Source organism: Saccopteryx bilineata, chromosome 2 (genome assembly GCF_036850765.1).
Source record: "Saccopteryx bilineata isolate mSacBil1 chromosome 2, mSacBil1_pri_phased_curated, whole genome shotgun sequence".
NCBI lineage: Eukaryota > Metazoa > Chordata > Mammalia > Chiroptera > Emballonuridae > Saccopteryx > Saccopteryx bilineata.
This window is the reverse complement of record NC_089491.1, coordinates 322,812,569-322,827,033: the sequence shown is the minus strand read 5'-3', so window position 1 is coordinate 322,827,033 and position 14,465 is coordinate 322,812,569. Positions and strand designations below refer to the sequence as shown.

At 42.4% G+C, this 14,465-nt stretch overlaps 1 protein-coding gene across 2 annotated transcripts in view; it reads right to left on the bottom strand.

The window, feature by feature from the left end:
- Positions 1-14,465, bottom strand: part of MET (MET proto-oncogene, receptor tyrosine kinase) — a 142,445-nt gene that overhangs the window by 101,748 nt on the left and 26,232 nt on the right. For both annotated transcript variants that reach the window (XM_066262160.1, XM_066262158.1), the window contains exon 2: positions 4,422-5,641. In XM_066262160.1, coding sequence (XP_066118257.1) covers positions 4,422-5,627 — 1,206 coding nt within the window. In that variant the 5' untranslated portion in view covers positions 5,628-5,641. The remainder of the gene's footprint in view (positions 1-4,421; positions 5,642-14,465) is intronic.

Sequence of the window (14,465 nt, the reverse complement as noted above, 5' to 3'; positions counted from 1 at the left end):
GTTAGAGTGATATATATATATATATTTTTTTCTGTATTTTTTTGAAGCCGGAAACGGGGAGAGGCAGTCAGACAGACTCCCGCATGCGCCCGACTGGGATCCACCCGGCATGCCCACCAGGGGGGTGACGCTCTGCCCACCAGGGGGCGATGCTCTGCCCCTCCGGGGTGTGACTCTGTTGCGACCAGAGCCACTCTAGCGCCTGGAGCAGAGGCTGAGGAGCCATCCCTAGCGCCCGGGCCATCTTTGCTCCAATGGAGCCTCGGCTGCTGGAGGGGAAGAGAGAGACAGAGAGGAAGGAGGGGGGGGTGGAGAAGCAGATGGGCGCTTCTCCTGTGTACCCTGGCCGGGAATCGAACCCGGGACTTCTGCACGCCAGGCCGACGCTCTACCGCTGAGCCAACCGGCCAGGGCCTAGAGTGAGATATTTTTTATAAAGTCAAAATGTCTTGAGAAAAACTGTACTACTTGTTCATTCAATTGTGATCACTAGTGGTTATTATGTTAGGAGGCATGGCCAGGTTCATATACTCAAATATGGGTCCAAACCAAGAAAGCTAAAGGGCCAAAGGTACTGCCAGTGTGGTATTCTTCCTCTGGCTCCCAGTGATCTAATGACCATCGGGATAAATCCCCTGGTGTAGCTGGTGGTTTTTACTATCTCTAAACCAAAGCAACAAAGAATGTCCCCAACCTTTTCTGTGAACATACCATTTCATGTAAGTCTAAATAATTGTCAATAAAATATTTATATTTATAGATATCAAATACTACCAAATTAAAAGTGCCAAATTTGAATTTTGTAGACCCACGTCTATTCAAGTAGAAAGTCCATGACTGATGTCAAGATTCAAAGCAGAAACTGTAGTCAAAATGGTGGGCTAGGTAAATGCAGTACTACTTGAATTCTTCTACAACCACATCAAAATTGCAACTAAACTACAGAAAAAATATCATTCAAAACCACCTGAAATCTGCCTGAATGGAAGTCCTATGACTAGGGAATTAAAGAAGCCACACTGGAATGATAGGAGGGATGGAGACACTGAATGGGCTGGTCCTAAACCCATGTGTGGCAGATAAAAATTGGGAAGAATATCTTGGCTGCAAAGGTCCCCCCCCCTAAAAAGTGAAGGGTCCCAGCCCCACACCAGGCCCCCGACCCCCAGCCCAGGATTCTAGTGCCAGGAAGAGAAGCCCTCATTATTTCTGGCTATAAGAACCAGCAGGGATTGAGGCTGAGTGAGATGGAGGGCTACTGGAGTCCCAAGTGTTCCTCTTAAAGGACCTACATGAATATAGACTCACTTGCTCTGAGCTCCGGGCCTGGGGCAGCAGCTTGAAAGGTACCAGGGACACACAGGAAAGAATTGAACTGGCTGTCATCAGCACTGAGGCTGAAAGGGCAGCTTTCTCCCAGACAAAAGTGCTGGCAGAGGCTATTGTACCTTTGCTGAAACATGCCCCTCTCCCAACAGAGGGCAGGCAGGCACCATATCTGAGTCTCCATCAACCTGGCTCACACTATTCACCATGCCCTGGTATTACCTGAGGCCCCATCCTACCCAACTTTTGGATCCACTCAAACTCTTTCCAATAGATTTTCCATATAAATGACCTGTCTTGGCTCATGCATCAGAGTTTCCTAAAATCTCTTAAACAAGCAGCATCTGGCCTCTGCATGCCCCAAAGTTTTTGCTAAGTGGCCACAGCCCAGGCACTAGCAGCAATCAGCCTTAGTTTGCAGCTTGGTTTTGTCTGGGCACCTACAAGCCCAGTACAAGAAGCAGCCATCTGTTGATCACTTTGTAGCTCATGCTGAGTGGTCCTGGGCAGAACACAGGTGGTAACTGACCTTAGCCTGCATCTCCCGGGAGGTCCCAAAGTCAGTGCACTCAGTGGACAGCTTTAGACCACGTCAAAGCACCACCTAATTGCCTCCACAAACGACACAGTCAAGGGACAGACTCAAAGGCACCAGAGCCCTGCTGAAGTAGGTCCTGCTTTGTGGTGTGGCCCCTGCATGGCTGATCCTCCACAGTGGTCAGAGGTTGGTGGTCACAGCCATTCCCCGCATATGAATGGCCTGGGGGGTAAATCCCTCCTATGAACATATTAACAGCAATCAAGGCCTCACTGCAACAGGAGGGTGTACACAGCCCACACGGGGTGGGAGGTGTACCTCAAGTGCTCAGCTTGGGTGATGGGGAAGCTGTACCACTGAACCCTACAGAACATCTATTATATTAGGCCACTCTACCAAGACTAGGAGAAATGGAAATGCTACCTAATACATAGAAGCAAACACAGGGAGGCTGCCAAAATGAGGAGATAAACAAACAGGTCCCAAATGAAAGAACAGAACAAACTCCAGAAAAAGAACTAAACAAAATGGAGACAAACAATCTACTAGATGCAGAGTTCAAAACACTGGTTATAAGGATACTCAATGAATTTAGTGTAAACTTTAACAGCACAAGAAAGAGCCTGTCAGAAATGAAGGCTATATCAGTTAAAATGGAGAATAATTTATAGGAAATCAACAGTAGCATATATGAGTCAAGCATCAGATCAGTGATTTGGACTATAAGGAAGCAAAAACTACCCAATCAGAAGAAGAAAACAAAGAATCCAAAAAAAAGAAAATGAGGATATGTAAGAAACCTCTGGGACAACTTCAAGTGCATCAACATTTGCATTGTGGGGTTGCCAGAGGAGGAGAGAGAAAGCAAGGAACTGAAAACCTATTTGAAAAAAATAACAGAAAACTTCCCTAACCTGGTGAAGGAAATAGACATATAATTCCAGAAAGTGCAGAGAGTCCGAACAAGGTGAACCCAAAGAGTCCACCACCAAGACAAATAATTAATTAATATGCAAATGTTAAGACAAAGAGAGAATCTTAAAAGCAGCAAGAGAAAAGCAGTTAGTTATCTAAAAGGGAGCTCCCATAAGACTGTCAGCTGATTTCTCAACAGAAACTTTGCAACCCAAAAGGGACTGGCAAGAAATATTCAGAGTGATGAAAGTCAAGGACCTACAATGGAGATTACTCTACCCAGAAAAGCTATCATTTAGAATCAAAGGACATATAATGAGCTTCCCAGACAAGAAAAAGCTGAAGAACTTCATCATCACCAAACGAGTATTATATAAAATGTTAAAGGGTCTTCTTTAAGAAGAAGAATGAAAGAAAGACAAACATAAAAAATATGAACAATAAAAATGGCAATAAATACACATCTATTAACAACTGAATCTAAAAAACAAAATAAACAAACAAGCAGAACAGAAACAGACTAAGATACAGAGAACATTTTGATGGTTGTCAGATGGGAGGGGGGTTGGGGAGCTGGGTAAAAAAGGTGAAGGGATTAAGAAGTACATAATGGTTGTTACAGAATAGTCATGGGGATGTAAAATACAGCATAGGCAATATAGTCAATAATATTCCAATAACTATATGCGCTGTCAGATGTGTGTGAGGCTCGTCAGAATGATCACTTAGTAAGTTGTATGGTGTCTAACCTCTGGTGTGTACACCTGAAATGAATATAATAATGTACGCTAACTGTAAATAAAAAAAAAAATTTTAAATGAGAATAGAAATGAAAATTATCTATTCCAGGAGATCTAATTATGAACATTCTCAGGGCTATTTTTATTGGGCAATATGCTGCAACACTGCTCTGGACCCCTTATCTCAGGACACATCCAGGCATCTCAGAAACTTGTTTTAGCAGACATAACAGTAAGGGAAACTTACATTCATACTAGTAAAAGTTAATGTTCAAAACAAATAAATTATTTGTTTATGCTCATTAAACAAAAACAAAGGAAGAATTTGGGAGCAAACATCGCCTCTCTAGTTTTCTAGGTTATTTAGAGGCATATATTAGCTCATTTAAAAATGTTTTATTTACCAACATTTAGAAGAGATTTTAAAATTTTGCTTTTAGTTGTTTAAGTAATGCCAAGAATATAGACCATTCATTTGCATGTAAGTGAGCAAATGGAGCCTCATAAGAAAAAAGCCTTTAAAATCCACAAATTAGCTTGACTGTCTAATTTTAAATTTTAAATTATAAAGACTCCATTGGGATCTAAATAATCATATTTCATAGAAATTGCTGTTGTGTTAAACTTTATGTAAATCTAAATAGAACAACAAAAGCTTATAGGAGAAATAAGTTTAATAATCTAAAATGTTGGTAAATGTGCAAACCCAAGTTGTAAAAATATACTTTCCTTTTAATGACCACATTAAGTTATTCCTCAAACCATATAATTTTACTTTTAAAGACTCAATTTCTAAATTTTCTTGGAAAGAATTATCAAATATTTTGATTAAGGTTATCTGCCACTTTGTTAGACTTGATTTATATCTCATAATTTGTCTGTGGGGAACCTGTGTGACTTACCTTATTAAAGCAGTGTTCATGGTTTGGTCCATAAAAATGCTGGAGGCATCTCACATTGTTTTTATTGACAATCTTGTTGAAGAATTCATTGACATACTTGATGGGGAATGCACAGACAGCAGAGCGATTCATTGGTTCAGCAGAATCTGGCTTGCTTTGTGCAAACACCCCAAAGAGAATGTCATCATTTAGGTTGACACCTATCTGCTTGGAGAGATGGGCCCCAGGCTTACTGACATAAGCAGCTTGGAGAATATTGAACACCTCCTCCCTTGGGGATCTCTTTCTTCTCTTCTCTGTGAGAATACACTCCAGAGGCATCTCCATGTAGGAATGCAATCCCGAGTCTACGGAACAGAACCTGATTATTCTTGTGTGAAACGTCTGAGCATCAAGAGTTTCCCGCTGGACTGTCAAGAAGTAAATGAACTGGTTGCTTTCAAAGGCATGGACATACTTAATAGGGTAAGAATCTCGAAAGTCAGGCAAAACATCAATGTAGGACTGGTCTGTCAAAAACTTAAAACCATCTAGTGTTTCCTTTAGCCTTCTCACTGATACCGAATGTAATGAATAACCTGGAAGGTATGAAGAATTTAAGGTATTGCCTACGAAGAAGTTGATGAACCGTTGCTTTTCAGATATCAGGACCTTGGTTCCCAGGGCGCTCACCACACAGTCAGGACACTGGCTGGTCTCTTCCTCTGCCTGCGGGGAGTATATGCAATGGACCTCGGACTGTATGTCAGCAGCATTGTAGGGAGGAAGGACGTGCCGCTGGCAGGTCCCTCGGCGGACGCTGCCACAGCTGATGAGCTGATCATCATAGTAGTACGTGTCAATAAGCAGAGCCATGTTGATGTTATCTTTCCAAACGCCACCTGAAAGGTTGGTTTTGTGACTGCAGTCCCGACATGGGAAACACTCTGGGTGTTCCAGCACAGGCCCAGTCTTGTACTCAGCAACTTTCTGAAGGTCTTTGTCATTTAACACGTAGATGTAGTTGACGGCACCGAGGTAAATGTGATGCTTGTGTAAAACGACATTCTGGATGGGCGTTGCCGCGGTGAAGTTGGGAAGCTGATACTGCATGTTCACATTCATCTCAGACTTCGCTAGTGCCTCCTTGCACTCCCCATCAGCCTTCTGCACCAAGGTAAACAGAAGCACGAGGATGCCAGGTGCAAGCCCAGCAGGGGCCTTCATGGTGAGACGTGAATCTGCCAAAAAACGTTCAATGTGAGAGCAATTTAGTTGTCATTAGAAACAAAGAAGAGACAGAAAGAACTATACCAGTTAAAGAATCAGACACAAAGCTTCATAACTAGAAATTGTACATCGAGTGAAAAAAACTCTAGCTGGTTTCACATAAAGATGCATTGTGCGGCTGGACATGACTCTACATAGTTTAATTTTAGAACTCAAGCCCAAATGAGCAATTTTAGAGATCCATTATGAGATGCAAACAATGTTCTGTATTAAGGACAATAGAGAGACTAAGTTAGACTCATTCAGCAATGAAGTCAGAAACACAACAAATTTCTTTCTTAACCCCTTGCTGGGTGTTTAATAGGGTGTAATATCTGTGGTCAATGACTAGGTTGATATTCAAACTTTCTCAGTCAGTCCAGTAAAGGAATTGTGGTTCAGATTCATTTATTCTAGAAATCACAGCAGGCATTGTTTCCTTAGGAGCATGTAGAATTACTTGGCTAAATTTAGCTTCCTTTTGGAAGAAAACAATAATAAATTCTAGAAGCAAATGATCACATGCTGTTTATAATAAGATTTTGTGTGCAGAGGAAAGGTATGGTTATAATTTGGCTATAGCTAACCTATTGTTTCAGATAGACACATGCTTAACTTAATATAAGATCATGGGAAAACCAGCAAGCTGAAAATGTATAAAATAAAACTAATCTTCAGGACTAAAGTCCTGGAATTATTTCATGAAAACCCCCCCAGCATTTTGTTCATTACCAAGTCACAAGCTATTTAGTAAAAAGAACATTATTTTAGCATTCTGTTGTATGCATATGAACAATATTTCTACTAGAAAGCAGAGTGGATCTGTGATTCAGTTTTTAAAAACTTAAGGTGCACAAGTTGTGAACATTGTGAAATCTATTCACAATAAGTCAAGGCAGGATAATAGGTTGGAATGATCATACTCAGCATGAATAGAAACTTAATAGCTATTATTTATTTCATTTTTTATGCATAAATCTGCCAGGATAATGGGAACATCTAAAAATATACTAGGTATTATAACTATTCTGAAGTCCATCCCTGGGTCTGCAAAATCACAATAGAATTCATTGAGCAACTAGTATGTGCATAGCTCTGTGCTTGCATTATGGAAAACGCGAGACAGCTCCTACCCTCTAATGAACCAACAATGTGATTGAGAGATAACACACATAAGGAAATAACTATAATACATGGCATAATAATACTCTGCACAGCACAAACCAAATGCTAAAAGCAACAAGAGGCGGAGGCGTGGCCTGTATTTAGGATTGCTATGATTATGAGAAATAGGCACAATCTACAGAGTTATTAGGTCTAGAAGAGCAAGGAAAAGGTCTGTCTGACTCATGGCTCTATCTCAAGTACCTGGCAAAAGGTCTAGAACACAGTAGGTGTTAAATAAATACTTGTTGAATAAAAGCGTAAATAAAGACTAAGCAATAAACTCAAAGTCACCGAACAGGTAAATATAGTAACCAGAACTTGAATCCAAACATTTCTAACTCAGAAATCAAAGATAATTATATTGTACTAAATTTGCTAGGAATTGGGGCTTTTGTTAAGAGGTAATACAGAGAAAGTAACTGAGGGGTTTTGGGCTGGAGAGCCATATAACCAAGCTTTTATTCTAGGAAGACTGATCTGGAGACAAGGTGGCTTAGGGCAGGGAGCCTGGCAAGGAGAAAACCAGTTGACACGCTGCTATTATAGCCTGTAACCAGGTAATAAGGGCCAGCCAACATGGTGGCCCAGGAATAGAAAGAAAGGGATGAATGACAGACATATTTGAATAAATAAGATTGACACCTAAATTGGTGAAGTCCAAAGCAAAGATAAGCAGTCATCTAGGGAAGAGTGGAGAAAGTTACTTATAAAACCAGGTTAGTCAGTAGAAGAAGGTTGGGCGGAAGCCTGAAGAATACATTAAGTTGGTTTTAAAGATGTAGAATTTGATGTGCTTTTGAGAAATGAGTGAAAATGTTCTGCTATAGGGATGAGTAATAGGTTTTATATTATTCACCAGTAGGTAGGTGTCTACAGTAAATGAAGAATGAAGATTCCAAGCAGACAGAACATTTGTGTCAAACAATAGAGGAGAATAAGGAAAGGACTCTGGGGAGAAGCCTGCCCTGGTCAGAGAACAAGCACGCATGGTCTTGGGCAAGACAGTGGCAAGGGGAAATGTAAGTGCCAAGTGTTTGCCATTTCTGCACTAGAAAAAAAAAAAACAATATCCAGGACTTGGTCTTGCTGGACTAACTGGGATGCTAATTTGAATGGAAATAAACTTTTCATGTTATCTGCACAGAAGTGATGGTTCAAACCAAGAGTATATTCATGGAGATAGAGGTGAGAGAGGAGCAGGAAAATGAGCCCAATCTTGGGGAATAATGCATTAAGAAGTCCAATGAAGGAGTCAGTAAAGGTGAGGGTAGTGAGGCATCAGGCAAACCAATACCGCATGGTCATAGAAGCCAGGCCACGTGAGGGGCTCAGAAAGGAGGATGTGACCCACGTGGAAACTTTTTGTTGACCTTTATGAGTAGCTTTCCAGTATATTTAATAGACACTAAATTGCACGGGAATGCATGGCGAGGAAGTAGAATGTTTGTTAAAGGAAAGACAAGAGGAAGGCAATATCAGGGTCATGAGGAGTTTATTCTTAAACTGTCGGAAAGACATATGCTTATGTGCAGGTCTCCCTTTCTTCCACTAACATTTACTGGTGTCTCAAAGGGCCAGGCGGTGTGGCAGGGCTGGCAGTGCAGAGCATGGTGCCTCTCCCTGGGGAGCTCACAGGTGGAGGCACGGGCTGAGAGTCGGTTATGGGGTGTGTAGGAAGGGCAGCTGACTTGGAAATGAGGCTGGAGAATGGAAACTCCTTGGTTGTAGAGAAATTGGTGTGGAGACAGAGAGGCAGGGAAGAGCATGAGGCCCAGCCAGGAGAACTGCAAGTTGAGCCTAGCAAGGTGGAGAAATCAGAGGGCGAATGAGGGAGACAAACATTGTTGGGGCAACATTTTAAAGGAGCAGAAGGCGGCAGCATTTTCAAGAACCCTGGCACGTAAGACAAGGACTCTATCTGAGGCAGGAGAGGATGAGAAATCAGAAGTATAGGACACTGAAGGAGGTCAGGGCACGTGATCTCAATGTTTTAAAAATAAGTTACGGTCCATGAGCACATGCAGAAAGTGATGGGTGCAGAGAGAGATCATGGACTTCAGGGTGGAGGAGGGGGTTCAGGAGAGCACCATAGGGCATGGGACGGAGGGCAGCAGAAAACGAAGGAAAAGATTGCTTAGCAGCCCTCAGGGCTCCTTTGAAATAAAATACAATGTATTATGACTTCATCTTCACAGTTATAGACGATATGGAAGAAACCCAAGGCGGACAGTCAAAGACACAATGATTTCAGGGTCCAAATGAAGGCACGTGATTAGGGAGCTAGGCTTTGAAGGCTAGAAAACTAGTTGGCCCTGAGGGCAAAACAAAGCTTCATTAGGGTAAGGACGTGCAAGAGGAATCATATAATAATAAAAGTAACATGTTGAGTGCCTATCATATGCCAGGCATTCTGCCTAACCCTCTGAGTTACTCTATAACACCCTGTGAAGTAGGAAGTATTATTATTCTCCTCTTCTAGATGAGCAAACTTGCCAAAAGTCACACAGAACCACAATCCCACACTGGCTGACAGGAATCTGCTGGGCTCCTAAATGCTTCCCTAACCCTGAAGGGGCTTCCAGGCTGAGAGGGAGACTGCCCTGGGGCAGAGGCCTGGCAGGCAGAGTGCGTGGGCCCTTCCCTCTCCAGCTGTGTGCTCTCAGGCAGTTCATCTGCCTCTTAAATTCCAGCCTCCCATACCCTCACATGGTTATTTTAAATAATAAAATGAGATCTCATCTTTGAAAGCACTTTGTTAGATGGCATATATAAATATAAATATAGGGTATTGTACTTGCTATTATTTTGTCTTCTTTTCCAAGTGAGAGGAGGGGAGATAGAGAGACAGACTCCCACATACATCCAAACTGGCAACCTGTGTATGGGGCCAATGCTCTGCCCATCTGGGGCCATGCTTGCAAAAGAGCTATTTTTAGCACCTGAGGTTGTTTCTCCACTGAGCCGTCCTCAGTGCCTGGTGCAGATGTGCTCGAACCAATGGAGCCATGGCTGCAGTAGTAGACGAGAGAGAGAGAGAGAGAGAGAGAGAGAGAGAGAGAGAGAGAGAGAGAAGAGAGGGGTAGGAGTAGAGAAGCAGATAGTCTCTTCTTCTTTGTGCCCTGTCCGGGAATTGAACCTGGGACATCCACACATGGCTGACACTCTACCACTGAACTAACCAGCCAGGGCTTAGTTTTATATATGATATAATTTTCATTGTTTTAAAATGAACCGGAAAATTTTTGGTGCTGATGGTGGGAATGACACAGAGTAGAAGAAAATGATTTGGGCAAACTGTCTTATTAAAAGACAAATATAGTCTGTAAACAAACTGCAAATGTGTCCATAAACTTTCTAGACTATATTAAGCAGAAAAATTAAATGCACTTTTCAATATGGTACTGGTACATCTTTAAAAATGGAAACATTAGCCTAATACATTATTTATCCCCTTATTTTTTCTAGGAAAAAATAACAACGAAAATAAATGAACCATTACTGTCTAAAGAAAAAAAAAGGCACAATAACCAATTTGCATCTTAGCTCATGTCCATTAATGCAGTGTGGAGGGAAAATGACTTTTTTCCCCTCCAGGTTTGTAAAAGGGGCCTTCAAATAGATCTTAAAATAAAATTAAAAAACCCTAACATATTATATTATGTTATGCTTCAAAAATAAGGTTCATGTCTCAAAGTTGGTACAAAAGTCACTCATGGTACTAAATCTCGAATAACTAGAATCTAAGTAATGGGCTTTTTATCATCTCACTTGATGAGATGACAAGTCATAAGAAAACCAGTAGGGATAGAGGATACTTTTTCTATTTAAAGAAAAAACCTTGCAGAATACCCCTGGAGTTAGTAACCAGCCTCCTATACCTTCTTTGCATTCTCTTAATAGCATGCGGTGATGCCATTTTTCAGAGAAATTATATTTAAAAAAAGGTTATTTTTTTTTTATTAAACCAAACAAATGAGACTAGGGATCATTGTCAACAATAGGATTTTAAATTAAAATACAGGTTTCTGTTTAATCCTCAGACAACGAGAAAAGGTGAACACTCAATTTCCTTGACCATTTCAACTTTGTAAAGGAGTGTGTTGGTCAGACTAGATCTTATCTGGAAATGTTTGCGTCATTCAAAAGGAACAGGGGGATACCTTTTGAAAGTATGTGTTGCTGAGCTGCGTACCCCAATGACACTGTCAGTTAACTGAGCGTCAGTTTCTGAAGACAGACTACAGGGTCTGAATCCATTCACTGTCTGTGCGACCTTGGGCTAATGACTTCTCTGAGGCTCTATTTGCTCATCTGAAATACGTGAGTGATTACAGTACCAACCTCACTTGTTATGACGGCTGTTCTGAGGGTTCTATGAGCTAATGGAAGGCCAGTGCTTGGCACACAGTAGGCCAATAAATATTCACTATTATTGTTTGTTCATGCCCACAATAAATACTTTTTGAGCATCTACCATGTTCTAGATGCTGTGCAGAATACTGAAGACAAAAAAATCAAAACAAAACAAAAACAGTGTCCGTGAGATCTCAGACGAGTAGAGAAGGCAAACAGACCACAGTTTAAACTCAATGTCAGAAGGTCCATGGGGAGCTCTGAAGGGGAACACTTGACCAGGCTAGTGGAGGCCTGTGTGTTTACCACTCAGCCAATCCTGGCCCTTCCTTCATAATGCCTTCACAATACTGAAGCACAGCGTGAGGAAGAGCCCAAGCTTCAGCAGTGGCAGTGCCCCCAAATACTTGCATGAGCCACTCCTCCATCCTCAGCTGCTTTGTCATTTACAAAACTGCAGTGTTGGACTAGTCATGTGCTGGAGCCCAGGGCACTGGCTCATGACAGCCTATCAGTGCATCTCTTCTCAACTCACATTCAGTGACCTCATCTCAGTAGCCTGAAATCGGCCCTGGTGGGGTATTTACACCATAGAAATAGGTTAGCACTACAAACCAGAGCTATTTTTTTCTCCCCTGAGGGATGGTTATGAAATATTTACAAGCATACTCCTGGGTTGAACTTATGAACTCCGAAGTATTTCCCAACTCCAACCATTTTCAACTCAGAGATGGTTTTCTACAATTACATTTTACTCCATGGCCACTGAGCTGGCAGATACAGCTTTCTCTTCCTCATTTAAATAATCTGCCAGATCGAGCTGTGCAAGCAATTTTAATATTTATATTGGTAGTGGCTCCAGAAATACTTTCACTTTTCACACACTTTTATCTTGAAACATTTATTCCTAAGATGTGCCTGGATCAGGCTTTCTATATGGAATGTCTTTTTACTGCTTTGTTTTTTCCTTCTTCCTTTCTGAAATAGGGTTGGCCACTTAACCAACTAGTTCTTTACTAAAAGGAACATGTAAAGATGATTCAGACTAACTAATTGATTCTCGCAAAGTGTTGTGTACATAGCAGGTGAAACTGAATCATCCATAAAACATTTCTTTATTACTTTTCTGTTGGTGGTTAAAACAATTTCACTGGCAAAACATTTCCTAGGAGTGGTTACCTCAACGGCTTCATGGTTATTGACCCACTGGTGTTTAAGGAGTATTTCCTGTCAAGAAGACTGTTCTGTTAGCTACAAGGATCAGCTCAGCCTGTACTTAAGACCAGCTATTCAACTTTGTCTGCTTCTAGTTTTCTCATGAAACTAGCTTACATTGGTCTTTTTATGCCTTAGAAATCTAGCAATACATTTAATTTTCTAAGAATTTATTGAGAGTGATGTCACGGAAATGGCGCCGTGAGCAGCGCGTCCGACAGATCTCCCCTAAATCACAACAAATTTATCAACTAGAAACAGAAAAATTTATCCTCGGAGCATTCCGGAGTTCCACACAAACTGAAAGCGAAAGGACTGTTATCACTTGAATCTGAGAGAGGAGGGTGTGGAGGAAGCTACCGCAGGGACGTTCATCAAGCCGCGAGGGAGTGCACCTGTGGTGAGTCAGCCCACACTCGGGAGCCGCGAGCAGCCGCGGGCGTGCCCGGTCCAGTTGCAGAGCGAGCACCGCCCACACTCGGGAGCCGCGAGCAGCCGCGGGCGCGCCCGGTCTGGTTGCAGAGCGAGCACCGCTAACGTTCCCAGCGGCCCGCACACTGCGAGTGAGAGTCGCCAGCCACCGGTGCCCGGAGCACCCCATTCGCACGCGTGCCCTGGGCATTCCACGCACCCAGAGCGCCCTACTGGCCCACACATGCAGGGTGCCCTATTATCCTGCGCCTGGTGCGGTCCAGCCACCAGCGGCAGGGCGAGCGGGAGAGGCACCAGGGTGGTCTTCTCTACTTGGGAGATTCTCTCCGTGGGCGGGGCACCTCACCCAGCCATTCAAGCTAACAATCAAGCGTTGGGGGAGGGGCGCGCAGGCAGCCTAAAATACCTTCGGGAGCACAGCTGCGACCCAATCACTGAAATTAGCTTAACCCATGAAATCTGCGCACCCTCGGTTCTAATTGATAAGATCTCTCTCAGTTCAGCGACCCAAGACAAGAGGCGTGATATTTTTCAGTGCCTCTCGCTAAAGGGGCAGGGGCAACTTCTGATTGATAGAGCCTCCATATTCAGGGATAAACGCTAACAAGAAGGACTTGGCAGATATTAAGTTCTATACTACACTAGTCGCAAGCAGAGACTAGTGCCTCTTCTTCCCAGCCAAAACAGGCTACAAAGTGTGGAAAGCCTGGGTTGAGAGGTCCAACTGAATGCTAGGCGCTGAACAGTCACCTTGACAACAATTGACTCCCACCCCCGCCTGATTACACTGGAGTCCCTGACTCTCAGAGCCTTTCCCAAAGCCTTGCACTGAGTGGGGATAGAGTGGGGATTTCCCAGCTCTTTGAGCCTCTTACTTCCCAGGCAGAAGCAGTTGCAGCCTTATAGCTGGATCACCAGGCTGCTAATTCAGGAAGGGGGGACTAGGAGAGAGAATCCAGGAAAGCAAACTCTCTCATCATTGGACCCTGCAAACGCCAACAAGCCTTGACTACCAGCAAGACTAAAGCCAATTATATGACATTGCCATAGAATCCCATCAACTGCAAATCCCTACCTAAGTGTGACACAGGGGCAGAGCCTGGGGTACAGAGTCACCGACCAGGAAGAGGGAGAGAAAAGAAAAAGGAAGAAGTTAACCTCTCAAAATCAAGGAAAATCCACAGACTTTACAACTTGTTCCACTAATTTTTTTTTGTTGTTGTTTGTTTCTTCTATCTTATTGCCTTTATTTCCTCCACCTCGGTCCTTCTATTCTCTGCCCATCTTATGCTTCCCTTTTCTTGAACTACACTACCCATGAGTGTTACATTTTATTTCTCTTCTTCATCCTCACCCTCCTTTAAGGTTATACTCCAAAACACTTAACTCTCACTCTCTCCTCTTTTGTTTTTTTTGTTTTGTTTTGCTTTATTTTGTTTTTTTCTCTTCCTTTTGTATTTCTTCCTTCGTTTTTCTCTTTTTCTTATTTTTTCCTATTCGTTTTTTCTTTTCTCGTTTTACTTTCCTCCCATTTAATCCTCAATCACGAACAAATTAGTTAATTTGGGACTCAAGGCTTTTTTTGGCTTTATTTTTCTTTTTTGCTTTTGTTTTTGTTTTTTTCTTGTT